The 26,891-nt window shown below is 41.2% G+C and overlaps 1 protein-coding gene across 37 annotated transcripts in view; it reads right to left on the bottom strand.

Moving 5' to 3' along the window:
• The window catches only part of TCF4 (transcription factor 4), a 338,871-nt gene that overhangs the window by 19,053 nt on the left and 292,927 nt on the right, over positions 1-26,891 (bottom strand). For 30 of the 37 annotated variants that reach the window (XR_014556176.1, XR_014556177.1, XR_014556178.1 and 27 more), the window contains 3 exons: positions 25,545-25,623; positions 22,988-23,064; positions 19,409-19,612 (listed from right to left, as the gene is read on the bottom strand). Coding sequence is in view for 33 of the 37 variants with exons in the window: in XM_083702697.1 (XP_083558823.1) it covers positions 19,409-19,612; positions 22,988-23,064; positions 25,545-25,623 (360 nt within the window). In the remaining 4 variants the exon portion in view is untranslated. The remainder of the gene's footprint in view (positions 1-19,408; positions 19,613-22,987; positions 23,065-25,544; positions 25,624-26,891) is intronic. The other 7 variants (XM_083702707.1, XM_083702709.1, XM_083702722.1 and 4 more) reach the window with 1 other exon arrangement.

The raw sequence follows: 26,891 nt of genomic DNA, 5'->3' as shown, positions 1-26,891 counted from the left end.
GCTATGATTTCTAGCTGTCATATGCAAGAACAATTTACACTGGATTTCCACCAAAGAAAAGTTCAGGGTTTTTCCCATATATTTTTTTAAAAACACACAGACAAATGGACTGTAGCTTCTGAGTAAATGAGAAAGGGAGACCTCTTGCACTTTAAGAGCTACCAAATTGATTGTGGCAAGAAGCAGCATGGAGAGCTGGCAAGTTTGTATGAAGAAACAGCTGTATAACGTTAGGCTAAAATGAATAAGCACATTTTAAGAGATGAAGTATTGGGACAAATCCATGCTCCACTGATGTCCAAGACCATGGATGAATACTGAGCACAGGTAAGCATTTGCTCTGGCCAGAATTTGGTATGTCTGACTTCTACTGAATCCTAAGACTATAGAATCCTTAGCCAAATAATGTTCAGAAGGACAAATGTGTGTGTGTGTGTGTGTGTGAGAGAGAGAGAGAGAGAGAGAGAGAGAGAGAGAGAGCGAGCGCACAGGGGCAGTGGCTTCTGAATATTCGGATTGAGCAAGCTGTCTGTTGATTACTGTCTATTGCAGCTGGAATGCAGTGCCACCCCAAAGAATGCTTTGAACAGGAGCAAAAATGAAATTTCTCTCTGTGTGGCACAGGATAGAAAAGAGAGACTGAAAAGCTAATTTTTTAAAAAAATCAAACAATCCTCATCCTCAGCATACACACACACACACACACACACACACACGCAACCTCAATCATTTGTCCTGTACTTATTATGAACAAATGAGGTAGAAAGGGGAAAGTATTATTTAGTACAACAATGGAGAAAGATAGGAGACTCACTGAGACATTTTCAAGTGGCATTTCCCTCCCCTGAATCACATGGTGAGAATATGTAGCCAAGAAGCCACAGAATGAGAGAGGAAGACCTTATTCAGCTACTGGTTCAAAGCACAAATGTGAATATTCTGTGAAGCACTGATTGCTCCGTTTCTATGCAATTTGAGTGCGGTCCAGAAGGTCGGCCTGGGCATTGTCAAGCTGCTTGTAGCAGACCTTGAGGGCTTCCAGACGTTAAGAGCCCAATTTATTCCTGGTGAAATTCCAGTGATGGCAACAGAATTATGGCAAGGCCAGCTGGTGTAAAAGGATTCATTCAATCCCACTCTGGTTTCGTAACCCTTCTTCGTCTATGTGCAAATATAGCAAGCTGCTTTATGCAACATCAGACCAGTGGTCCATCCAGACTAGAATTAGCTACTCAGACTGGCAGCAGCTTTCCAGGCCTTCCTACCCAAAAACATTTTGCTGATGATGATGCAGGGACTTCCTGTGTGTCAAGTGTCTGCTCTATGAATGAGCACTTCTTTGATTATTATTCTATGGTTCTTCCTCTTTCTTCTACTTCATTCTCAGGTAAACATGTCCTTGCAGGGACCAGAAGTATCCTAAGACATCCTTCTGACTTATTTGCAATGTCCAAGCTAGAATCAAAACTATGGAATCTGTTCCCTTCTGAATTAATGCAAGGGTCAACAGTAATGTTGTTCAAGTGCTTGCTAAAAAGTCACTGATTTTCTCGACAGTGCCAGTTGGCTGTGTTTCTTAATTTTAGGATGACACTGAAGTCTTCGCAGTAAGGTTCACAGAACCACTGTTTTGTATATTCTTTGTGTTCGCTGGCCTGATCTTTGGAGCAAAACCCTGCATTATAAATAGGTTCAGTTTCAGTAACCTACCAATAAACCAAAGAAGCCATTCTGTTCTTGTTGTTTTCTCATTTTCAGCTTTTTAATGACATTGTACACATATGGAGAGTTCTAGTGATGAAGGAGCAACACACTTTGATGCTCTCTAATAGTTCCTTATTTCTGGCCTCCATCTAGGTTGCCATGCTCTCAACAGGAAACAATGCCTCTTCCTTTAAACAAGGAATGGGGAACCTGTTGACCTCCAGGCCTACAACTCACATAATCATCCCTGACCATTGGATTGGCCATTCTGACTGAGGCTGATGGGAGCTGGAGCACAGCAACATCTGGAGAACCACTGACTCCCCATCCCTGAAAGCTCTGGGTGTGAGGCAGCAGCCACTGTGCTTCCTACCCAGATTCTCCACCAGTTCTATTGCCTAGCCTGCAACTGCTATGGACAGCAGGCTAGAGGACGAGGCGATGAGTGAAAGGGCAGGTGCAGGATTGGAGTGCAAGGTAAAACAACTGGAGCTTTGCCCAGAGGCTTGGTATATTTAATGGAACTACCCCAGGCAAGAATCTCAACCTCAACCTGCCCTCTTTTCTTCCACGATCTCCAAAACATTTCCTTGTTTTATGGTAACCTGAATGCTAGATCCAGAGCAAAATAAACTAAAATTGACAAGGTGTGCATAATTTACTCTGACGGCAGAATTGCTGTGGAATCAAGAGAAACATATGCACGCTTAACTTCTATTGCCATCATTGGGATCTGAGCAGCAAGATTTCAATTTGGGCAGGAAAACTTTCTCTAGATTGTGGTTTCTTGGCACACCCACTGGCTACCTCCCTGAATGTGGATTTTCTACTTGCCTAGAGTATACATGGCTCTGTACACGGCTACATCTGTACAAGCAGGCACAAAAACCTCATTCACATTAAACTGTTAAGTTTACATATTTGATAGATGAGATCATCCCCTCCCACCCCCCATCCAGTAAACACGGAAAGAAAAGTTGATGTATTCTCACTGTAATCAGACACCCATCGACACAGAAAACTGTTTTGGTGTCTTTGAATCGTAATCTCCCCGTGAAATATCAATTATACCTGACAGGCTCAGAGTGTTAAATTCCAGTTTCAATTACCCTGCCAGTATCTGTCATATCAAAGGAAGGCAAAATGTATTTGCTCTAACGTGGAAAAAAACACACCATTTAGCCCCAAAAGCGCATCTTTAAAAGTGGTAAGAAACACTCATCCAAATGTTAACTTTTATTGCACACAGATGGGCACTCTGAAGTTTGTGAATTGTGGGCAGCAGATAAAAGCTGCAAAAAATTAAAACAATGGAGGAAGGTTTCTTATGAAGTTATGAGAAGTATACCCTGCTGCTGCTTACAGTTAACTCTTTTCATACTGAGGGGCAGAACTTCAAAAGTTTTCTTACTTTTGAGGTATAATTACTTTAAAGAAAATTGAAACCAGTTCTCAAAAGAAAGCAAATGGGAGAAATTGGTGTATCTTCACAGCTTTGGAATTCTCAACGACAATCATGAGGCAAAAAAAAGAAAAGGGGGGTGCACATTGCACCTTTGTTTTTGTTTTTATAAAACTGTCTTAACACTGCAATCCTAACCAGAAGCAAGTGCTATTGAACTGAATGGGGTTTACTCCCAGGTAAGGATGAGCATATCTGTAAATTTCAGTTTCTCTCAGTGGCTCATATATTTACCAATTTTAATTCAGTCCTCCACATTTCCACATCAGTTTGTGGCTGTTGTTTTCAACAACTACAATGTCCTCATGAAAATTCACGAATTTCTCCTAATAGACACGTTTTTGCAAAGCAATTTCCCCTAAAACAGTGGTATTTTGTATGTTATTTTCACTAGCATGTATATTTCATCCGCCACTGTCCTTGCTTATGCATTTCTGTACACATTACTTGGCTGGAGAACTTCACTGCAAAATTCGGAGAACTGCGAATTTTGAAAGATTGGTGTGTTTTGGTTCTTGTACTGTTTCAGGAAGTGAGAATTAAGTAGGATTGCCTATAAAATCTGAACTGAAATGAATTTCTCCCACATCCCTACACCCAGGTAAATTGCAGCCTAGATCTCATCGGATTACCGGATAACCAAATCTCCCACTACTGAATGCCACACAACACCTTGACCCGAATCAAAATTCTGTTACACTTTTTAGTAATCTAGAATTCATAGTGGGTCTCGTACATTCATAATCATGTGAACAGATTGTCAATATTGTTTTGATGTATAGCATAGCCTTGGTGTGTTCAAGGTGGGCATCATAATTATATATGAAATAAAGGGCTGTCAGCGGCCACTAGCTATGATGGCTATGTTCTACCTCCACTGTCAGAGGCAATGCGCCTCTGAATGACATTTGCTAGGAATCACAAGTGAACTGAGTGCAGTTTGGCTCCCTATAGGGATCTGAATGGCTACTGTGAGAACAGGATGCTAAACTAGATGGGCAACTAGGCTGATCTAGTCCCCTCTCCCCACCCAAGCAACTTGCTTAAAAATTGAAAAACTGCACCGCTAGTTGGTCCTCAGAAAATGCATTACTTCACTAAGTTTTTAAATATGTTTTGGTCTAGGTTAATAGTGAAAATGTGTGAAACCGTTAAAGATTGATTGTCGCAGGACTGGAAAGGAGTTTTTGCCTGAACTATTGGGCAGCCACTACCAATCAGGGGACGCATTACTGAGCCAGATAGATCAGTGGTCTGATAGTATAAAGGAGCGTCCTCTATACTGTATGCTATAACTGAATTGAGACACTTTGGAAAACCAGTCCTGGTCAGCCTCCTTTTCGTAAGAAAAATTGGGCACCTGCAATCAATGAAGATAGAGCTTGTCAAGCAAACAAAGCTGTGTTGCCAAAGCTGTTACTGACTAATGCACGTTTGGAAGAATACGGCCAACCAAATAAAATAATGGCAGGTCCTTATGCACACCCTATTTAATACATTTTTAAATGATGACCATTTTAAAAAAGAATCCAATTAGAAGTGTTAACGAAAAAGGCAAGGAAAAATGATGGCAAGCAGTGCACAAGGTGATGTGTGTTAACATGAGCCCAACACTGTCAAAATGCATAAGCTGGATGGAAAGCAGGTTTGTGCACATATCTTATAAACTTCCATGGCTAAGGGAAAAGGGAATGATGAGGGACACTTCCAACAGAATCGGGTTCTCACACTGTGTGTGCATGTTATTGGTCCGAATTATTCACTCTTATTTAACTGTGCTCAAAGTCTTTCATCTCCATGCTATACAATAATAGTTTCCATATGACTGGTGGCTTAGCTATAAATAAGATCAAAAGCAAAAGAAAGGATTTCATAGTAACCCCCGGGGGGGGGGGGAGAGGGAGAGAATCAGTATGAGCAGCATTAAATCAAGAAAAAATAGCAAAGTTTAACAGTTTTCTTTTTAATACAGAAAAGTACCACAGAGTAATAAGCAGCTTTCCAAACAGCTTATGAAAAAGGCATTCTGCAAGTGGTCGTCATATGCAAAATCCATTTAAACGTAACCAAAAGTGGCAAAGCAGAAGTTTGGCTTTCAAGAGAGAGAGAGAGAGCGAAAGAGAGAGAGGTACAGTGCCACGTCTTAAGTAGAGGGAGCAACCAGCTATAAACAAGGGGAGGGGGAGTTATTTTCATGTTTCTGCATACTGTAAGAGAAGACAATATGGCAGCACTCCACACATTTTTCTATGCTCTTCCTGTTCTGTTCTTTTTTAAAAACGAGGGTGGCGGGGTTGGATAATCTAGTATTATTATCATTATTATTGAAAGAATTGCGACATTGCTCAACTCGGGCCCATGAGCTCCGCACAAAAGGAAGTTTTATTTGGCTTCACATGTCCACTCAATGGGAAGAGCCAACTTCTCAAACTAATTTTCTTCTAGAGAAGCAAAAACAACAATGCTAAGCTCCATCCCCTCCTGGACAAACAGATGTTAATAATCCACGGGAGGAGATGCAGTTCCTTTGTGCCTATAGACAGCTAACACATGCACTTTTGCAGCATTTTAATACATCTGAGGACATTTCTTGCCCTTTGGGAGGCTATCTTATGGGGACTGCTGCCTCTTTCTGCCGCAGCAGTCACACACTTACTCCTCTCCCTAAGGACCTAAATTGGCTGATTTGGCATTCTTTGTTTAACGCACAAGGTGGAAAGGAGACCACGGTGCTTTAAAATGTGAATCGAGCAAAGCATGGGGAGCAGCGATCACCGCTGCCAATGAAATAAAGTCAGCAATAATTTCCTTCCTACGGAGATGATTATTCATTTTACATACTGGCTGAATTTGGAGACGCTCAAGATCCAAAAGCTACGGGATTAGGAATATTAGCGTTTAGCTGTACGTAATGGCCCTGCCAGCGCAACCCACAGAGTCAAAATAAACAGTGAAATGGGGCAGGCTGGATGCCTTATTCTTAAGGAAGAGAAGAATATCTTTCAAGAGACACATGCAGCTAGCCCAGTCTCTCAATCTTTCTTCCCCACTTGCTTCTAAGCACCTGTTGAATGGTGACCTCAACTCTACACCTCAAGATTCAGACGTTTTACAAAACAGCTTTTTAAACAAAAGACAGCTGTTACTCATCTACGCTACAGGGGAAATAGAAATCAGGGCAGCGCTGGAGAAATGTTACCCAGAGACTTCCTATTCTCCAATAACTTTCACACACCCAGCTGCACAATGGAGCCACCCATGTGTGGAAAAGCAGGGAACACAGTCTAATGCTAAATTAAAACGTGGAAACCAAATACTACTGTTTTAACAATACACCTAATTAGTTAGTTTCAAATGAATGAAGCCATTGTATTAGGTTTTTGGTTTTTTAAGTGTCATTTTATATAATGTCTGGATCCCCTGCTATCACCGTTATACTAAACATCAACACTATAGTTCAAAAATGATTTTAAGTGTGTGATATAATTATACAGAATTTGTAATGCTCACAAAATTAGATAGGCCTCAAACGTTATATAAAATGATTGGCTGCAGCCCCTTTTTAAATGATTCAACAAGATGTTTTATTGTCTGTGAAAGAAAACCTTTTTTTCAATTAAAAAAAAAAGCAATGTCACAATACCTTTTTGCATTATTGTGATAATGCTAAATGTGACAAGAGTTAAGCAATGTATTCCTTTTACTTAGTAAACAAGGCACAGCCTTTAAGATGATTTTAAGTTGTTCCCCTCTTTTGATACAAATGCCATAAAACAACTGCTACTTTATTTCCTAAGGGCGGAAAATTCCATGAGTTAATCTAATTTGGATGTTTAAAAACACACGGACAAGCATGTGGTCTTCCTGTGTGCGATCATGTGAAGCAAACAGGCAAATTGACAGCAGTATCCCCCAAACATAGCAGGCTGGATCCAAACGTGCCTTTTCATGAATGAAATGCACCCTTTTGTTTGTGGAAGGGGCTTGAATGCAGTGGAATGGAAAGTTAGGGGTAAGGGATTTTTTGTTGTTGTTGCTGGTTTTCCCTTCTCCCTTGCAGTGCCTCCTATGCTGTTTACGAAGGTTCCACAACCCACCAGCACAGATTTTTAAGGATGCAGGGATAAGATGCAAGAGCAATCTTGGAACTCCACTCACAGAATTTTCAATCGACATAATAAGCTGTTTTGCACATAAAACTACGGCTTACTGCAAATGTACAGGTTCCTCCTCTGGTCCTGCTGCTCTTGCTGCGCTGCCATCAGGAAAGCCATGGTTTGGCTTAGTGTGTTGTCTGAACCTGGGCTTGTGGTTTGTCATTCTCCAAGCCATCAGTAGTTGCCAGGACTTGTTCTAGGGCTTACAGCTTGTAGTTTGTCCAGAGGAGGCCAACAAAGAATCTGAGTTCGGACAACATGCTAAGCCAAACCATGGAAGGATCAGGCTCACAGGAGAAACAAAGCAGCTGCAATCCATTTGTGCTAATCCCAAGACTCGTTTAGAGTTATGTGACTTAGTTCACAGCAGGAGGACTGGGGAAGGAGTGTGGTGGCTGCAATCTCATCCCTGGGAAACCCTCAGATTTGTGTGTTATAGCATGAAGCCATGGTTTGGCTCAGTGTTACGTGCAAACCAGCTCTCTGCTTCTGCAACTCAACATTTGTTGCACAGGCATGAAAAACATAAACCTCACAATTCCACTGCTAGTGTTATCATACAAATGCCACTTTGCCAAACTCTCTTTAAACATCTCTAAACAAAATCGTCCAATATTCGTACAGCGGCAGGAGCTGTCCGAAGTCAGAACAACGGCTGCCGATCATGTCAAAAAAGGCATTATCAGTTTGCTAACTACAATATTCTCTTTCTTTAGTGGATTTCCCCCCCAAAATATGGTGTATTTTTCTGGGCCAGCCAATTTTATATTTGGGTGTATTTGAATCCCTATTTTCACAGTGTATCCTGTGCAATTACAGACAAACATCCATGTTGCAGGTAGATCAGTTTTTATGTTACAGAGACTACAAAGCAAAGGCCTGGACAACTTGGGTGCACCTAAATTATTTCAATGACTGAAGCCTCTCAGAACACCTTATCTCAATTCCTATGATAGTCTCTTTCAAAAGTCCTCACCTCTTGTATCTGATGACAGGGAACTGTTCTGATTCCCACTGGAGAGAGAACTTGCCCAGCAGAGGGCAAGATAGCATTTTAAGAATCTTGACATATACGGTTCAAATCATTTGTTTATCTAGTCCAGTACTGTCTACTGTGGTTGGCAGTGGTCTCCAGACATATACGGTTCAAATCATTTGTTTATCTAGTCCAGTACTGTCTATGGTGGTTGGCAGTGGTCTCCAGGGTCATAGGCAGAGGGTTTTCATATTGGCCTCGTTTGCACAACACGGTAAGCCCTAGTTGATGGTTCACTGTATACACACTGATCTCGTGAGCTATGATCCTCTCTGCTTGCACCCTGGAGAAACAGAGCATCATCTCTGGCTTTGCATTACGACCAAAGAGCACCATGGCTAGAAGTGGTGGTTTGGAGTGGGGGGAAAACACAATGCCCAGTTCAGACATAATCTGAGCCAGGGATGATGGTTTGTTGCTCCTGCACAGAAGTGGAGATGAGAAAATCTGGCTATCCCATTTTATGTTGCGCAGTGGAGGAGACAGAATCCTGTCCTGGAAGGCCAGCTGCTATAGGCCAGAATTAAGAAGCTAAAAGAGTCGTGCTTTGGGGGACTAGTGGGCTGCTTTTTTTCAGGGGGGAAAACAGACCAACTTATATGAATGAGTCTTTGGCCTGTAACTCCTGCAGTCTTTCTGAATGGCCTTAAGTTAGTTAAAGTTTGTTGAAACAGTAAAAATCCACCATCTAATGATCTCTTTGGAATCCCATGCCTGACTCCACTACCAAGGTTAAAGGAATATCTATACATGTCTAGCTGATGACTGTAGTACAAGCTATCATTTATTCTGATGAATGGAAGTTTTCACTTGAGATTTTTACATAGATGCTGGTTGGCCATCTGCCAGGTGTTCTTTACCTATGGTTCCTGCATTGCTGGGCCCTGCACCAGATGACCTTTCGTGGTCCTCCACAATTCTATGAATGCACTGCCATCAATGTACATAGGACTGCTTTTAGAAATTCATAAACAGAAAAGGAGGAAGGCAGGTCTCTAATCCAGAGAGCTCAGAAATCTAAATTTGGACTGTGGGAGCGACAACACAGGCGAGAGAGAAATGGAAGAGCAAGGGACGAATGTAAGGAAATGCAAAGATTGCAAATGGTAACCTTGATTACTACGGCCGAAGGGGAGGATTTAAGAGGCTAAGGCAAAAGCTTCGTGGAAAAGGTGAGTTCCAAAGATGAATCAGCAGCGGCAGGAGAGAAACAGCACTGCACACATGCCCTCCGTTTTATTAATATTATAAGCTGTTGTGGTTTTTCTTCCCATGAGCAGTAGAATTCATATAGGAGAGTGTGCTGGTTATTTGATAAGAAAAGACTTCTGGAAACTAACTCGCGTTCTGGACCGTGTCTCAGATTACTTTAAATGTACCCCCTTCCCCACATCCCCCACCCCCCAAAAGGTACAAAGCTGACAAAGGAAGGTGTACAGTGGGCAGAGCAGCTCCAAGCAGCACATTCTGAACAAGTTTCCGGTCCATACCTCCCACTGCTACTTTATTTACTGCAGCTGGCCAAAGTTTTATAGCCTGTTTCATGTATTAAAATTCAAATGTGGAAAACATTACCAGTGTCCTCCTTGATTTTTTTTTATTTCTCTCCCCCCCCCCTTTCAACTTCCTTTTCAGTGTGGAATGTATCAAATGGTCAAAGGCTAACTTAAGACTGACTCTACTCAAAAACTATTTCCTTTGTTCTTGGTGTTTTCACTTCAAAATTTAGACCAGTTTTCCAGAAAGAAAATAGCAGCCCTGATGCTTTCTCACAAGCAACAGTTTCAGACAGTGAATAATGCTGTCTACGAACTACCAGAAACTGGGGTTCCCTGCCCCCCCTCCTGCAAGAGGAAACAAAGAGTGGCATTCGCAAAGCCTTCACTAGCTTTGGCAGAGGTTTTTCTGTTTTTTGGTCATGTTTCCAAGAAATTGCCTGCCCGTCACTGGTGTTACTGTGTTAACTGTACTTTGTGCCTGAGGTTCATTTATTATTTTATAAATTTCGCATAAGCAAACAGGAACTTGAGATCAGCGGCAAAATCAACACACGAGTTTCATACTTTACATGCTGCATAATCACCATTTGATAAAGAAAGCAAACAAACCAGAGGACAAATACCTGCTCTTTCATTGCAGGAAGCCAAATTCAAGGGTCAGATATTTCCATCAAGAACTATATGCCGAGCTGACATTTCTGGCCGCCCTCCCCCCGCCCCCAAGTCTTTCCTTAGCTACATCTGGCATATAAGAGAGAAGTACATATTTATGGAACAACTCTCTCTGAAGTGATGCCCTGGGTGCATGTTGCATCAGTTTAACATATGCAAAGCAAAAAAGGAGAGAGAGAAAGAAAAGCTACCCAAGAAGTGGGGGGGGGGGGGGGAGAGAGAGAGAGAGAGAGAGAGAGAGAGAGAGAGAGAGAGAGAGAGAGAGATGGAACCTCTCCTCTCTCTCTTGATTGAGAGCAGATATACAGGAATAGTTGCAAGTCACAGATCTGGCTTTTAATAGAGCCAGATTTCTTCATTAAAAGCAGTATTGTTTAAACACGATGCGGTATGTGTTTGTGCATGGAATCACTTCGTACAAACCCAAATCTTAAGATCCTATGTATCCCAGGGGAACCTAATACATCACCAGAGGGCAATCTAAATTACAAACCAGAATTTCCTTTTTTTGTGAATTCTCAGCAACTACGATACAGAAACAAAATCGTGCCTGGTTCATGATATTTTTTATTGGGGAAAGTCAGGAATGAGGATGCTGAAAAAGCATCTTTCCAGCTTCCTGGTCTAGTGGGTAGACTATTTCAAGCAAGCATTTATGTAGTTATCTATAAATTCCTATGGTCTACTTCTAGCCTTTAATAATACAGTGCTCAAAACACCATTGCTTTTAACTTTACTTTTAAGAGGCAATGTCTGCAGAGTTCCTTTGTTCAAATGGTCCTTCTCTCCGCATTTTTAATGACAAACAAAACTCAGTGGTAATAACTGCCATAAATCCACTGCCTTTCATCTTGATTTGAATGAGGAGGCTGGCTACATACAGCAACACTGATTTGTAAGCATTAAACCTGGGCAAAGAGTAAGTATTTAGCCAAGAGCAGCTGGTCCAAATCACATGTTTTTAAAGGGAGAACTGGAATAATGAGTTCTGAATGTAGCCCATTGCTGTTCTGTTAATACACTATAATTCCTTGCAGAGAGTTAGTCCTGACATTTTTCAGTGCTGTCCCTAAACTGCTACTTCATAACCCAAGACATGCTTCCCCCGCCTTTCTTTTTGGTGCATATAATCTGGACATGGACTTCTGGCCAGAGTGATAGATCAAACTGGTCCCTATTGTAGGATCTTCTGGGCTGGCTTCCCATTTTGGCAACACTCGTTTAGAACTCTCAGCAGACAGGTCAAGTGAAACACATGCAAATTCTCTGGGACTGAGTACAGGAGTAAGTGCACAAGAGATTGCAAACCATTCCATTGGATATTTTATGTTAGTTATTTCAAAGCTGTAGAGTTTTACAATGATGTTTGCATGTGTCTTATTAATCATCATAGAGGAACAGAAATTTAACCATGACAAGATAACCATAGTCTTCAGAGCTTACTGAATCAGATGCTCCTTGTCTGGAAAATATCAGCAGTGCAGTTTCTACCATGAAAGCCAGATTAAAATAAATTGTTTAAAGGAAATTGACACATTTGGATCCAAAACACGAAGCTTGGAGAGCTATGATGGAAGAATGGAATCATAGATTTTTCTGGCTCCTATTAGATATGGCCTCAGGTAGAACTCAGGTCACAATTCATAAACACATAATATTGAAGTAGTTTGCCTAATGGACCTAATTAACTGATGTTTTTGTTTTCTATCAAATTAAGTCTCCCCTCAATGGGAATGAACTGTGAGCAGTACATTTTTCAGGGGTGAGTACTTAGTTTCTGCAATGAAAAAGCAGGTGTGATTTCTTAAGACATTTGTTTGCATTTATTGTCAAATGGTGATTAAGCAGCACGTTAATAATGAATCATTGTGTTGATTTTGCCATGGATCTCAAGTTCCTCTTTGCCTATATGAAATTCATAAAACAACATGTATTTATGGGATGAACCAGACGGTAGACTCTACCGCAGTATTTGTTTTCTTGTACATCTTTCAGCCAGACCCAAAAACCTCACAGGATGTTCCTTGGGTTTCAACATGGGGAACTCTATCAACTACCTTACAGCTTTTAGTATATGTGCTGCCAAAGCGAGCACAACTACCTTTCGGCTTTTGTACTAAAAGGCAGATTTCCTGCTGTAACTAAATTTTCCACAACATTCTCAGCAGCAGCTACTCGCAACAAATTTATCTTATTCAGTGTAAAAGTGACCATTCAGTCATTTGGATGGTTTTGACAGATGTGAGATTGCTGGTTTAGTTCATGTCAGTAACTGTAGTGCAATTTTATACCTGATTTTAATTATACTTGGTTTTATTCCAGTTATGCTGGAGATTGTTTGACTGTCTCTGACAGTCTGCAAACTCTTTACTGTGCATTGTAATGGTCAATTGGATGAACAATAAACCAGAACTTGACTTGACAAACACCAACATGAATAGAATTCAACATTGTGCTCCTCTGAATGCTTCATCAGCAAAAGCATTTCATCTTGCCAGACAGAATGATCCCTCCTCTCCTGTTCCCATGCTGTTCTAGGGTTTCTCCTGACCCCTCTAATTTCAGGGAGTCCCACTGAAGAAGCTGAAGTTCCTGCATGGGTTTCTGCTGATGGGATTCATTAATTGAATACCGCTCAATGGTATTTATGAAAGTAGGCACAACCAGTTTAGTCTCATCTTATAAAATGGTTTTATATTTGCTGACTGTCAACATCAAAGTAGTAATTATGATTGCCTGAGCTGAGCTTCTTCTATACATTCAACCACTGATTATCTTGAATAATAGAATACAAAGATAACACAGAAAATAGTAACTTTAAAAATTATTCACCATGAAAGTCAATGAAGACATGGGAATCTGTAAGAGGAGAAGGGAGTGGAGGAACCAGATTTAGACAGTAGTCCTATAACACTCACCAGGGAGTAAGCCCCATTGAATTCAAACTACTCTTCAAGTGTGCAAAAGAGGGCAACCAAAATGATAAAGGGGCTCAAGCAACTTCCTTATGTGGAAAGGTTACAACATTTGGGTTTTTTAGTTTGGGGTGGGCAAGACCAGTAAGGGAAAACATGACCGATGTAAAATTTAAGGATGATATGAAAAAATTAGCTAGGGAAGAGGTTTTCTACCTCACTCACAACACTATAACTGGGGTAACACAATGAAGATGAAGATCAAGACAGAGAAATGGAAGTTCTTATTCACACAGTGCATATTGGCTGTAAACTTTAAAAGGGAAATAGGAAATTTCATGGAGGGTAAGGCAGTATGCCTCTGGATGCCAGTTGCTGAGAAACACAAGTGTGATGAGTACTGTTGTGCTCAGGTCTTCCCCCTGAGTTCCACTCTAGAAAGAGAATGCTGGACTAGACAAGGCAGAGTTCTTATCAGAATTGATGGACTAAGGAACTTTCCTTACCTTAAAAGAGTATTTCTCCTCACTACTTGAACAGGATTGATGGATAAGGAACTGGTAGAAAGTTTTGTGCCCTAGCAGAAGCTGACACAGAAGCTAAACCTGAAGCTGCTTCATATATCATGCTTTAAGATTAGCCGAAGAACTGCTTGTTACAGAAGAAGTGGTCTTGGAGACTGATCACTGTTCTACCAACCTCAGTATTATCTACACCAATAGTCTTCAACCTTTTCGGATCTGGGCTCTACATACATACATAGCAACCAACTTCATAATTTTAGCATATATTTGTATGGTGGCAGTACTGCTGTTGCTCTACACCTTAGGCTAGGCTGCAACCTAATAACAGGCCATAATGTGACAGCTGTAGATGAATGGTATCCTCACTGCCCATCAGCAGCTCCCCAGGGAATCTTTCCCAATTAATAATAATAATAATAATAATAATAATAATAATAATAATTTATTTATACCCCGCCCATCTGGCTGAGTTTCCCCAGCCACTCTGGGCGGCTCCCAATCAGTGTTAAAAACAGTACAGCATTACATATTAAAAACTTCCCTGAACAGGGCTGCCTGAATGTCAGGTAATTACTCTGAATGTCAGGTAATTCTTTATCTCTTTGACATCTGATGGGAGGGCGTTCCACAGGGCGGGCGCCACTACCGAGAAGGCCCTCTGTCTGGTTCCCTGTAGCCTCACTTCTCGCAATGAGGGAACCGCCAGAAGGCCCTCGGTGCTGGATCTCAGTGTCCGGGCTGAACGATGGGGGTGGAGACGCTCCTTCAGGTATACAGGACCGAGGCCGTTTAGGGCTTTAAAGGTCAGCACCAACACTTTGAATCGTGCTCGGAAACGTACTGGGAGCCAGTGCAGATCTCTCAGAACCGGTGTTATGTGGTCCCGGCGGCCACTCCCAGTCACCAGTCTAGCTGCCACATTCTGGATTAATTGCAGTTTCCGGGTCACCTTCAAAGGTAGCCCCACGTAGAGCGCGTTGCAGTAGTCCAAGCGTGAGATAACTAGAGCATGCACCACTCTGGCGAGACAGTCCGTGGGGAGGTAGGGTCTTAGCCTGCGTACCAGGTGGAGCTGGTAGACAGCTGCCCTGGACACAGAGTTAACCTGCGCCTCCATGGACAGCTGTGAGTCCAAAATGACTCCCAGGCTGCGCACCTGGTCCTTCAGGGGCACAGTTACCCCATTCAGGACCAGGGAATCCTCCAGGGAATTTAGCCTGAAAATGCCAAAGAATTGAAAGTGGGACCTTTTGCATGTAAATCACGTGCTCTACTATTGAGCTATGACTTTTCCCCACTGTAAGAAGCCAATAAGAGAGAGGGACAAATAGTTTCACCGTCACCACTCCCTGCTTCTGCCTGAAAAGCAGAGTGACAGCTATTCCACTATCTATTCTGTTCTGAGATGCAATTAACATGTAGGATATTTGCAGCAAAGTGTGTAGTTAAGTACAAACAAGATTCAGCACTTCGATGTAAAAAATACTGTATGAAAAGATTAAGTACACCAACTAACAATAAATGTCCTGGCCTCCAATTCAAATTCAGTACTGAAGCATATGCCTAACGTAGGTTTGGTCTGAAATCACATCTCTTAATTGCCTTCAATATGTTGGCTTTGATGGCACATGGGGGGAAAAGTCTATTACATCAAACTACAGAAAGAGGGAAAATACACAGCAATATGGCAATAATTCCTTGATTTCTATGTAGACTGATGTGAACAGGAGGAAACTCCAAAAACTGCAGTTGTGCAATAACTTTACGAGAACTACACAAAATAAGACAGAAAAATGTGGGATGCTTTCAAGTTCTTCAAAACTCTTTACTAGGAAAGATGTTCTAAAAAGAGAGGTGTGAGGTGGGTGAGGAAAACCAAAAATGAAGAAATGAACAAAAAATACGCTGCTGTAGTTGCCAGGAGGTCAGCTTGTAGACTCCATTCAAAGATAGGAGGCTGCAGGCTGAACAAGAACCCCTGACCCTGACTGTGTGTGTAACAACTTGTCTAATTCAGAATTCTGGAGAAAATGAAAGCTCACTATGAATTTCTGACACTTTCAGTTGCCTCCCATAGCGGGGAACCTGTGGATTTTGGAGTCTTTTCTTAAGAACCAACATGGCTCCCTTTACTTATATGAAACTGGCGCTTTTTATAAAGGCATGGTGCAGGAAATAGGTGCATAAATCTGTAATTAGCTAGAAATTTAGATTTCCTTCCCTCCCTCTTTTTAAATTTCCCTTTTCTCCTCTGTTCTTTCAACATGTGTGCTGAGCCACCCTGAAACCTCCGGGTATAGGGCGGTATATAAATTCAATCAATCAAAAATGGGATATCTATCTTATCTATCTATCTATCTATCTATCTATCTAGGTGTATGGTAGCCGGGAATTGTTTGTGTAAATTAAATACATCAATGGTTAAGAATAATAAAAAAGAGTGGAAATGCCCCCTCCCCAAATTATTTTAAATCCAAGTAAGTTATTTTTTCATCCGAGGGCTGCGTGAATTGCGAGTGGGGTGAGGAGAGAGATTTTGTGATTCTTGAACATAGGAAATGCACATTCTGCTCTCTACAGATTGCATGGGGCCCTTTAAAAGTTGCTGCAGCCCCTGGATGTTGTTTTTCTGTGAGCAGTTCCTGTGTGGCTGAGGATAACATGTAGGAAGAGGCTGTTGACCATGGAATCAGTCCCTTGGTCGATTTAAATACACTTATCCCAGGCATGCAGGACCATATAGAAAATAGATTGTCTTATGTTTCAGGTGCAAAGGACTCCAAGTATTAAACCCACTGACTACAGATGTAAATGTGCATCCGAGATATCCCCCCACAAAAGGTGCAGTCAAAAGGAGACAGTTGCTCCAAAAAATAGGGAACAATGTGTTTGTTTTTAAAGCAAAGCACAATGACATTGGCTGCACTGGAATCTGAATAGCGCATGCCTGCTTATAGCACATGCAGATTCAACTTTCACTAGCCTCTCAGTAACCAGCACAAGCATGGACTGCAGGCATGGGCACCTTGAGAGGGTAGAAAACCCCATCAGCTACCCATGAATGTCTGCTGGCTTCTGTTTGTATAACATCAACTTTGCGTCCAATGAGGTGAACTGCAGCCCATGAAAGCATATGCCATGATGAATGTTTGAGATGCCAAAAGATGCTTTCTTGGTTGTGCTGCCACAGACTATGTGCAAGTGTTAGTCCATCTAGCTCAGTACTATTTACACTCACTGAAAGTGGATCTCCAGAGTTTACAGGCAGGGGCCTCCCCCCCCCCCCAATCTGGAGATGCTGCTGTTGGGAGATTTATCCTGGGACCTTCTGCAGGCAAAGCAGACACTCTGCCACTGAGCTACAGCCAGTTCGCTAACTAGCTAACATGGTTAACCAACATTGACTAACATGGCTACCCCTATGGGAAGTACAGGGTTATGTGCAGTGGTAGGGTAAACACAGTGAAATTAATAGACCTTATGAACATAGGTCCATTAATTTCAGTAGGTCAACTTTGAGAAGAAATTAAGATACCACCCACTGTGCTTTTCCTTTGTACTTTCCCCCTGAATCTTGCATTCACATCGTCCAAAGAAAAGAGTCAAATGTTTTGGCCAAAGGTGTGGGTTAAAGCCTCAGCGCCTAGGACTTGCCGATCGAAAGGTCGGCGGTTCGAATCCCTGCGGCGGGGTGCGCTCCCGCTGCTCGGTCCCAGCGCCTGCCAACCTAGCAGTTCGAAAGCACCTCCGGGTGCAAGTAGATAAATAGGGACCGCTTACCAGCGGGAAGGTAAACGGCGTTTCCGTGTGCGGCTCTGGCTCGCCAAAGCAGCGATGTCACGCTGGCCACGTGACCCGGAAGTGTCTCCGGACAGCGCTGGCCCCTGGCCTCTTGAGTGAGATGGGCGCACAACCCCAGAGTCTGTCAAGACTGGCCCGTACGGGCAGGGGTACCTTTACCTTTACCTATCCTTGAGATAGATAGATGGATAGATAGATATAGATAGATAGATAGATAGATAGATAGATAGATAGATAGATAGATGATAGATAGATATAGATAGATAGATAGATAGATAGATAGATAGATAGATAGATAGATAGAGATAGATAGATGATAGATATAATTAGGACTGAAGCAACAGGATGGCTTCCAACCAGATTTTAAAAGCATGAACAATGGTAATGGACTGGGTGAGAGCCAGTAAACTGAAGCTCAATCCACATAAGTGAGGCACTGTTAGTGGGTGGTTCCTTAGACCTGATGAATGGTAGGGCAACTGCTCTCAATTGCGTTACACTCCATTAAACCTGGGGATACTGCTGGATCCATCCCTTTCACCTGAGACTCAAGTGGCCTTGGTGGAGCAAAGTGCCCTCTGTCAGCTTCAGCTAGTGGCCCAGCTACCATCCCTATGTTGACAGGGATAGCCTAACTTCTGCTGCCAACGCTTTGATAACTGTTAGGGTTAGATTACTACAATGTTTTATACATGGAGCTGCCTTTGAAGAGAATTCGGAAACTGCACCTGGTGCAGAATTCAACAGCCAGGCTCCTCACTGGGGCAAAAGTGCTGGTTTTGCCCCAGAAAAATCCAAAGTGCTGGTTTTGACCGAAGTGTTATCTGGCTCAGGACCCCAATACTTCAAGGACCCTCCCCATGCAAACCAACCTGAACCCTACAATCATCATCTGAGGCCTTTTTCATGTGACCTCTCCACATGAGGTCTGGAGGGCGGCAATATGAGAACAGGCTTTTTCAGTGCTGGTTCCCCACTTGTGGAATGCTCTCCCCAGGGAGATTCACCTGGTGCCATTGTTACATAACTTGAGGTGCCAGGCAAAAACATTCCTTTTTCTCCAGGCCTTTGATTTTTAATTATCTATGGACTTTCTTGGTGGGTGGCATGTTTCAATCTCGTTTTTTTCAAAAATAAAATTGTCTTTTTTATTTTTTAAAAAATGCTGGTTTTTATGTCTGCCTGTCTGTCTGTCTGCCTGTCTGTATTTATGTATGTATGTATGTATGTATGTATGTTCCTTGCTTAAAATATTGTAAGTTGTTTTGAGTTGCTATTGCAAAAAGCGACTAATGAAGTTAATAAATTATAATGATATTAACAATAATAACAAACAATTCGGAGAACGCTGATTCTACAACCACAAATATATGCAATATGAAAGCAATAGGTGTCTTTAAAACACATCCAGAAGAGGGCTAAATGGATCTGCATAATATGAGTATGTTTGTAAACCAATTAACTGCACCAACAATATTAGCAAGGTATCATGTTTATAAGCTCAGAATGGCTACATTTTGCCCCAGTTAAAAGCCTGATAAAAAAAGAACAATGTAAAAAAAAAAATCCTAATTACTTCACTGTTGCTGTTGGTATTATTATTATTTTTAAGAGCAGTGTTTAATCTTTATAGCTTACCATTAGCGAGTGTCTATTGGCTGAAAGAAGGCCTGTCCCATATCCTGACCCAAGACCTCCCATTGCTCCATTATGAGAGGGCCCTATTAAGCCATGCATGTCGCTATGACTACCGGGCATGGCAGTTGAAGGCCCCACTGCATGATTCCGGAGAACATGAATAGCATCATCCAGTCTTTCCAAGCGGTCTTCAATCCGGCTTTGCTGTTTGTTTATGAAAAACAAATCAAGAGAAGCATCAGCAAATGTGAAGGGCCATTTAATGCTTGAGACAAAACCCACAGAGATTAGGAACCCCACACTTAAAAATAAAATAAAATTCTATTGCTTCATGCTGGCAGGGGAAGGGGGAGAGATGGGCTGCTCCTGAATTTGCATTTACATTATAGACACATTATGGGTTGAATCTAAAGTTACTCCAGCTCAGAGAAGACACAGTGAAATTAACTGACCCAAGTTAGTTATATACATTAATTTCAATGGGTACACTCTTAAGCAGGACTGATATATATAATGATATAGAAATTAAATAATAATAACAACAACTTTGGACACAACCCACTGTCTTATATAAAACAATGATACCAGAACTGTTTCTCTAGGGAACCATGCAAGTTCCATTCACAAAAAAGATAGCTTTCATTTTCATGGGCAAAACAGTTTCATTGATTCCTCATGAACATAACATCTGAAGTACATATGTTACCTTCTGGTTTTGAAACATTTTGCATCATTCAGAAATACCTAATTGCTGTGACAATTTAAAATGTTTAAATACACCGGGCTGCAATCCTATATTCATTTATTCCCTTGTGGCTTTGTTAATATCAAGTTAAAGTTAGTTAGGTTGTGCACTGTGACCTACATACAGCAAGCATTGTTAGGGCCTATTATTCTCATGCAACCAGAGAAAAGGGTAAGAACATATCTGGCTGCCACCCATTTCCCTGTGGTGCTATGGGCCCAAATAACTTTCAGAGCAATTGCACATTAAACAGGTTGACCACATCAGTTGCACAGCTAGATTGAGATTAAAACACGCACTCATGTACCAATCCCCCCAAAACAAACCCTGGGGTAAGCTGTGTCATTCACCTTCACCAACACTTATATACAAATCCTGACCTGTTCTTAGGAGCAGCCTCATTACCACTGCATTATTCTGGAGCCAGAAAGAGCAGTGGCATTGATTCTTAAGAAGCTGAATGTCTGCTTCACTGAGCTACTTCCAAGGGCCAACTTTCACTGCAAAATGAGGTGAAGCAGTGTGTTGCTTTGCCTATTCTGCAGTTCATACCAGAATTCCCAAGGAAGCTTCTGAAGTCACACAGGCCTGGTTCACAACATGCAAATGTGAGAGCTCCCAGAAAGGATCTCATAGCAGCTTAGCTGCTCCCTGGTCTTTTCTACTGCCATGCTGAAGGAAGCCAAAGTGTGCCTTCGTGTGCTGTCCAAACTGGGGCTTTGGGTTGAGTTGTATCCTCACTAACTGCAACCCATAGCCAAGAACAAACTTTGGCTACAGCTAATGGCTACTGAAGAGAGAGAGCATAACCACTAGCCCCAGTTTGGACAACACACTAAGCCAAACCTTGGCTTAGCATGTTGCAATAGTGACTTACTGGGGTGGAGCAAATTGTTTGTCAACTTCTCTATAGGAACCTGCACATTCTCATTGTTCCTATGAGCCATATTTTGGCTTCCTGCATCATGCAAATCAGGCCTTTGCAACCTTAGGAAGGCCAGGCTGATATTAACATATTTATTTACATTATTATATACCAGGGAGTAGAGAATCTAGTGCAAGCTATCTTGCACATAACACTACTTGCACTTAATCGTTACCCTTCTCTACTCCATGCCATAAGCTATGTTTTGTTTTTAATTACTTTAAAAACCTTTTGCTATGCAGCATTCTGGGTATTTGGGGTATGGTTTTGTTATTATTCATAAAATTGAAGTTTTTTTCATGGAACTAGCTGAGGAGTTCTTTGGATCTCTGGCATATTAATGCCTTTTTCTTACCATCTAACCAGGAAAAAGAGAATAAACATTGACTATTCTGGGGAAAAGGCCATTTGCAGAATACTAAGCTATATGTAAAAAAAAGAAATCCAGACCAATCTTCATCACTATTTCTTATTGTAACATTATTCTTGTGCTGAGATTACCATGTTAGTTAGATGACCTCAAAGTCAACTTTTTCAGACTTGCTGGACACTCTTATGACTTATGGGTAGCCGAATATGGTGCCCTCAAGGTTTTGTTGGACTACAACTCCCATCATCCCTGACCGCTGGCCCTGCTGGCTAGGGTTGATGGAACCGGAGGGCACTATGTTGGGTAACTCTTGCATAGGTGAAGGACACCAACCAAAGTTGAACCTCCTCATGAAAAGTACCTTCCATGGGAACCTCAAAAACATGCTGATGAGCTGCAAAAATCACCCAGTGGCAGAAAGTGGGTTATCTGGAATTTACTTAGAACCAGATAAACAATGCAGCCACTGACACTATGCATGCTTGCAGGAATATCATCTGGAAATAAATAATATCTGACATTTCCTCATGACAGCAGCATTGCATCCTTAATAGCTAGATGCTATAATTCATAATACTTCTGAAGTCGACAAAAATTCCGATGCTGAACTTGAGTTTTCCAAGAGTCTGTATTATGTGGCCACTCCTGAAGTCCTCAGTAGTCCTCTGTCCGCCCCGCCCCCAAACTGGGAATCATTTGTTTGCTATCAGCTTTTCTTTCTTTTTTTAGTTTTCTTAGAGACATGACTTTTAATTTTTGTGTGTTTTACACTGCTTAGTTTTAATTGGTGATACAGAACCGTGTTTTGCTTTTAATCTAGTTTTCATGAAATTTTATTGAATGTTCTTGTGCTTTTATTGCTTTTATGTAAACCATTCAGAGATTATAATTATTTTAAGTGTTGTTGTTTTTTAAAAAACAAATGAACAAATAAATAAATACATTCGCTATCACTGATGGCACATCAAAAGTATGCTTATGCTATGATCCTTTACCTCCCCAACTAAGCTGACAACACAAAAAAAGGTTGAAGGTTTTATTAATTATAGGCTGAGTGACTTCTCTTACCCTCCCATTTAAATAAACTCTCTTTATCATTTCTTTAGTATTCCATAATTAGAATCTTCAGTGATTCCACTGTCATAAACAAGTGCAGCACTAATACACAATGCTTTTTCCCCCTCCCAAATGCCAGCCTGTCCTTCAAATCTGCACCTCTGTACTATGTATGGCATCCCTACCTCCTGCATCAAATTGTGCATTTTGTGCCCCATTTTTCATGTGTTCGTTTTTTTGCCACTAGTTATCAGCTAAGAGTGCACAAGGTGGGGGTGGAAGTATCTACAAATATTTAATGGTTTATGAGTGAAGTTTCACACCACCTAGTTTGGAAACGGTCAGAAGGACCGTGAAAAATCCAAGGACATTGCAAATCACCAGCAAAAGGAAAAACCTGTGTTAGAAAAGTGGGTGAGAAATGGAAGACGTAGACAGCAGATAAAATACTAACACCAAGGAGGTCACCAGTCAAAAACATACCAAAGAGTGTAAGGGACCTTCATAATTGGGAGATGATGATGCTTGCCCTCCATTCCTAGACCAAACAGCTGTGCCTGCTAATAGTAAAATGGGAGTTACCATCGGAACTATGCAAACAAAATGCTTCTTTTTTAAAAAATAAATAAATATGGAGACATGTAAATGCTTTTTCCTAGATAAGACATACAAAACAGACTTATGGAGAACTTTCAAAATATATGCTGATTAAGGAGAAGAAAAAGTACTTTTGTAGCAAATGCCGACAATACATGCTACAAAGGTTCCCCAGATTACTCGCTAACATGCAAACTTTCACTGACTGTACCTACTAAAAGCTGCATCAGGAAGAGAGGTGTCACCAACTAAAGCAAGAATCGCTCTCTTTAAAAAGTGCTAAGGGGACTGCTGGACTGTGCCATAATTCTATAAATGGGAGACAGTATCACTGAATCATCAAACCTATGGCAAGCTTCTTCTTTTTTAAAAAATTAAAAATTCCATTCTTCTGTTCCACCAACTCCATTCATTTCAATGCACCAAATAAAGGGAAAGTTTCTGATGCACTGTGCCTGTCTGCACTGCAATTTTCACATTTGGTTACTGGCTCTCAAAAGTATTAAAAGAAGCTGCCTTTTTATTTGTGTCATTCTATTCAGCCAGCCAACCTCCCCACCCCCTCTCATTTTTTTTAATTGCTCTTAAGAGTGAAATACAAAAGGGTCAACAGGGTAATGTATCCGTTTCCTAATGAAGTCACACTGAACACCCAGGGATCAAATGTTGTTTTGGAAGCTCTTCCTTACAGAATGTGCTTATGGAGATTAATAATCTGGATATTCACAATGTGACTTTCCCCTTCTATGACACAACTGGCTTTCTGAATAACAGCAGAGCCATCCACATTTTTTTCCTCTAGACTATCTATGGCATAACTTGACACATTCACTAATAACTTTTAGGATGCACATGGAAGCAAAATCAGAAATTTCTAAGTCTAAATTAAGGGACATGGTCTAAATTTACAGAGGTTCATTTGAGACCTTTAGTATAATTATTTCACTCTGGAATATTTATCAAAATGTGCCATTTCGGAAAAAGATAAAAACAACTGTTATCAACCTATACTCTCAAGGTATTATTTTGATAAAAAAAAAATTTGTTCAAGAAGTTCTTCTTTTCTCCTCCATTATATTTATTTAGACTGCTTAATTCTCTTGATTTTGACAGTCAATCTGTTGCAGGATGTGCTAGTAAAGTGGCTCTGCATATACTTACTTGGGTTATCTGCTGACTACTCAGCTTCCACAGTGCAAACCTAACCCCACTTACCCAGGGATAAGTCCCACTGAATTCAAAGGGGCTTATTTCTGAGTAGACATAGGATTGCAGCGGAAGCTATCCAATATCATGCATTGCTTTGCCACTGCCCTCATACCTCCCCTGTAATGGGATGGGGCTCGCCACAGGAAGATGTGAACAATTAAAAAGGAGATTTTGCATTGCAAATAACTGAAGCATCTTCCATTTAGTCATTCACTTCACTCTGCAATGAAGGGATTTGCCGCCTTAACTCTTTGAGTGTGTGGATGGGCTTCTGAAAATGGAAGCACAGTTGGGGCATTGCTCCTTAACTAGGCTTCAGATGACTCTCTGAGTCCCTTTCAACTCTACACCTCTATGATTCTAAGTGTAGAAAAAATCCCCGCTACATGTTTCCTCTCTCATGTAGCTTTCATAGTTCTCATGTGATAAACACATGAATTCAGAAAGCATATGAGTTGTCCCTAGATCTTGGGATATGTTCCAGTTAAGATATATCTTCAGCATCTTAACCGTCCAAGCTCACTCTTTACTTAAGAGAAGCCGAGTAAGGCTGAGCACAGTAGAGATTATCTAGCAAACTAGAGTCAGGCTATACTCTGCTTGCCTGGTGAGGTATGGGAATAGCAGAGCAAGGAGTTGATAAAATTTTGCAGTTTAGAATGGTGATGCACACCTGATTTGTGTAGCCTTGGCAAATTTCACACTCTTGGGTTCATCCTCTTGGATCAACTCACATGACAATGGGGGGTCCCTTCAATTTTCTTGTAATTAAATTATCTTGGGGAATCAACAGCAAGTGTTAGGATCACCCATTAGTGAGGAAGACGGCTAGGAAACTGATTTGTGGCACAACGGGGGGGGGGGGGGAAATGTCTCAAATATATTGTTCTATCAATACAACTACAAAATTCAGATTGTGTGTATTATTAGGAACACAGGAAGTTGTCTTACACTTAGTGAGACTATTGGTTCACCTAGTCAACACTGGCTGGTAGTGGCTTTCCAGGGTTTCAGACACGGTCTGCCAGCTCTAGCTGGATATTTTAAACCTGGGAACCTCTGCATGCAAAGCTTGCAAACAATGACCAAGCTATGGACCTTCCCTAGTATTAAGATGGTGAATGTTTCTGGGACAATTAAGCTCTCCTACCTTGCAGAGAAGGGCTATATTTAAGGATCTACTACTTTCTACAAAACCAAAATGTTCAGCAAAGTAGAATGTTAACCACTATACCTGAGAGAGAAGGGGGAGAACCAACAGGAGTTGAAGGATTTGATGAAAAGCTGTTGTTGGTGTGATCTGGAGAGTAGATCTTTAAAAAATGATAAAGAATTATTCTAAACCCATTCGTTAATGGATGCAGACAGACCTATGGCACTTCTATAGTTAAGGAAGGGGAAAAAACCACACCATCTCTGCCTCCTTATAACCATTAGCCCCTAAAACATGTAAATATGCTGTGAACAGCAACATGACAAAAACATCTTGTAGAACCAGACAGTTGTGCTGAAGGGAAAGTTCTAATTGTCACAGTGTTTTATCCTTCCTTATCATTTATAATAGTTTTAATGCTCCTTACAGTCTGCACTATGGTTGAAATGTATTTTTTACATATGAAGGTTTCAGACAGTTATTCTATTTGAAGCTAAACTTATTTTAACAACTACAACAGAGTGAAGATTTAGGAAGCAGGGGTATAAGTGGGCCATGTTTATTACAGAGAGCTCTAAAGCAGGGGTAGCCAGGCCGATGACTTCCAGATACTGCTGGACTACAACTCCCATCAGTCCCAGGCAGCACGACCAATACTCAGAGATGATTGGAGTTGGAGTACAGCAACATCAGCAGGGCTCTGCTCTAAAGAATAGTCCGGTTGCTACACCTGTTAAGTAGGTTTTGCTACAGGCTATATCTGTTGAGAATGAGTTATATTTTATATTATTCAGGTAAGACCCACCAGATATCGCTCGATACCCGGAACAGGTGAAACTTCTTATGACACGGTTAGATGGCATAGATAATTGATTCTTATTTCAAACAATTATCCAGTATTGGGCAGCATGCTGGGAACCCATGTTGGCGACCGTTTAAGCTGCCTATATGTGAACTCTTCCTCTGAGTTATGTATAGGCAATTAAATTAATTAGCCCTTGATCATCTTCCCTGTTAAATAAATGCCTTGGGGCACCTGCTAAATAACTTTTTTTTGGGGGGGGGTACTGTATTCATCTATCATACAGAAATTGTGATAAACCCCCAACCCCTGGCTGTTTTTGTAACACATGTTAGATGGACACGGAAAATGTCAAATTCTCATGAGAACTCAGTGGAATCCACTCTGCCCAGAAAATTTAAGTTGCAGTGATGGTTCTTTTAAAAGTCAGCATACACAAAGTATTGCGGCATTAAGAGATGACTGCCCAGACCTTAAAAAACACAGACTTTTAAATATTAACCACTGCAAAGAAACAGACTTGGGGGGCCTTTAAACATTACCAAGGCTGTGCAGCTGCTTTCTCTAAGGTAGCAGAGAGTAGAGCATTTTAAAAAAACCTCCAACACGTGAACAGAGGCTGAAGA

Source organism: Podarcis gaigeae (genome assembly GCF_964106915.1).
Source record: "Podarcis gaigeae genome assembly, chromosome: 11".
In the NCBI taxonomy this organism is placed as follows: Eukaryota; Metazoa; Chordata; class Lepidosauria; order Squamata; family Lacertidae; genus Podarcis; species Podarcis gaigeae.
The sequence above is the reverse complement of the archived record's forward strand: the minus strand, read 5'-3'. Positions and strand labels throughout refer to the sequence as shown.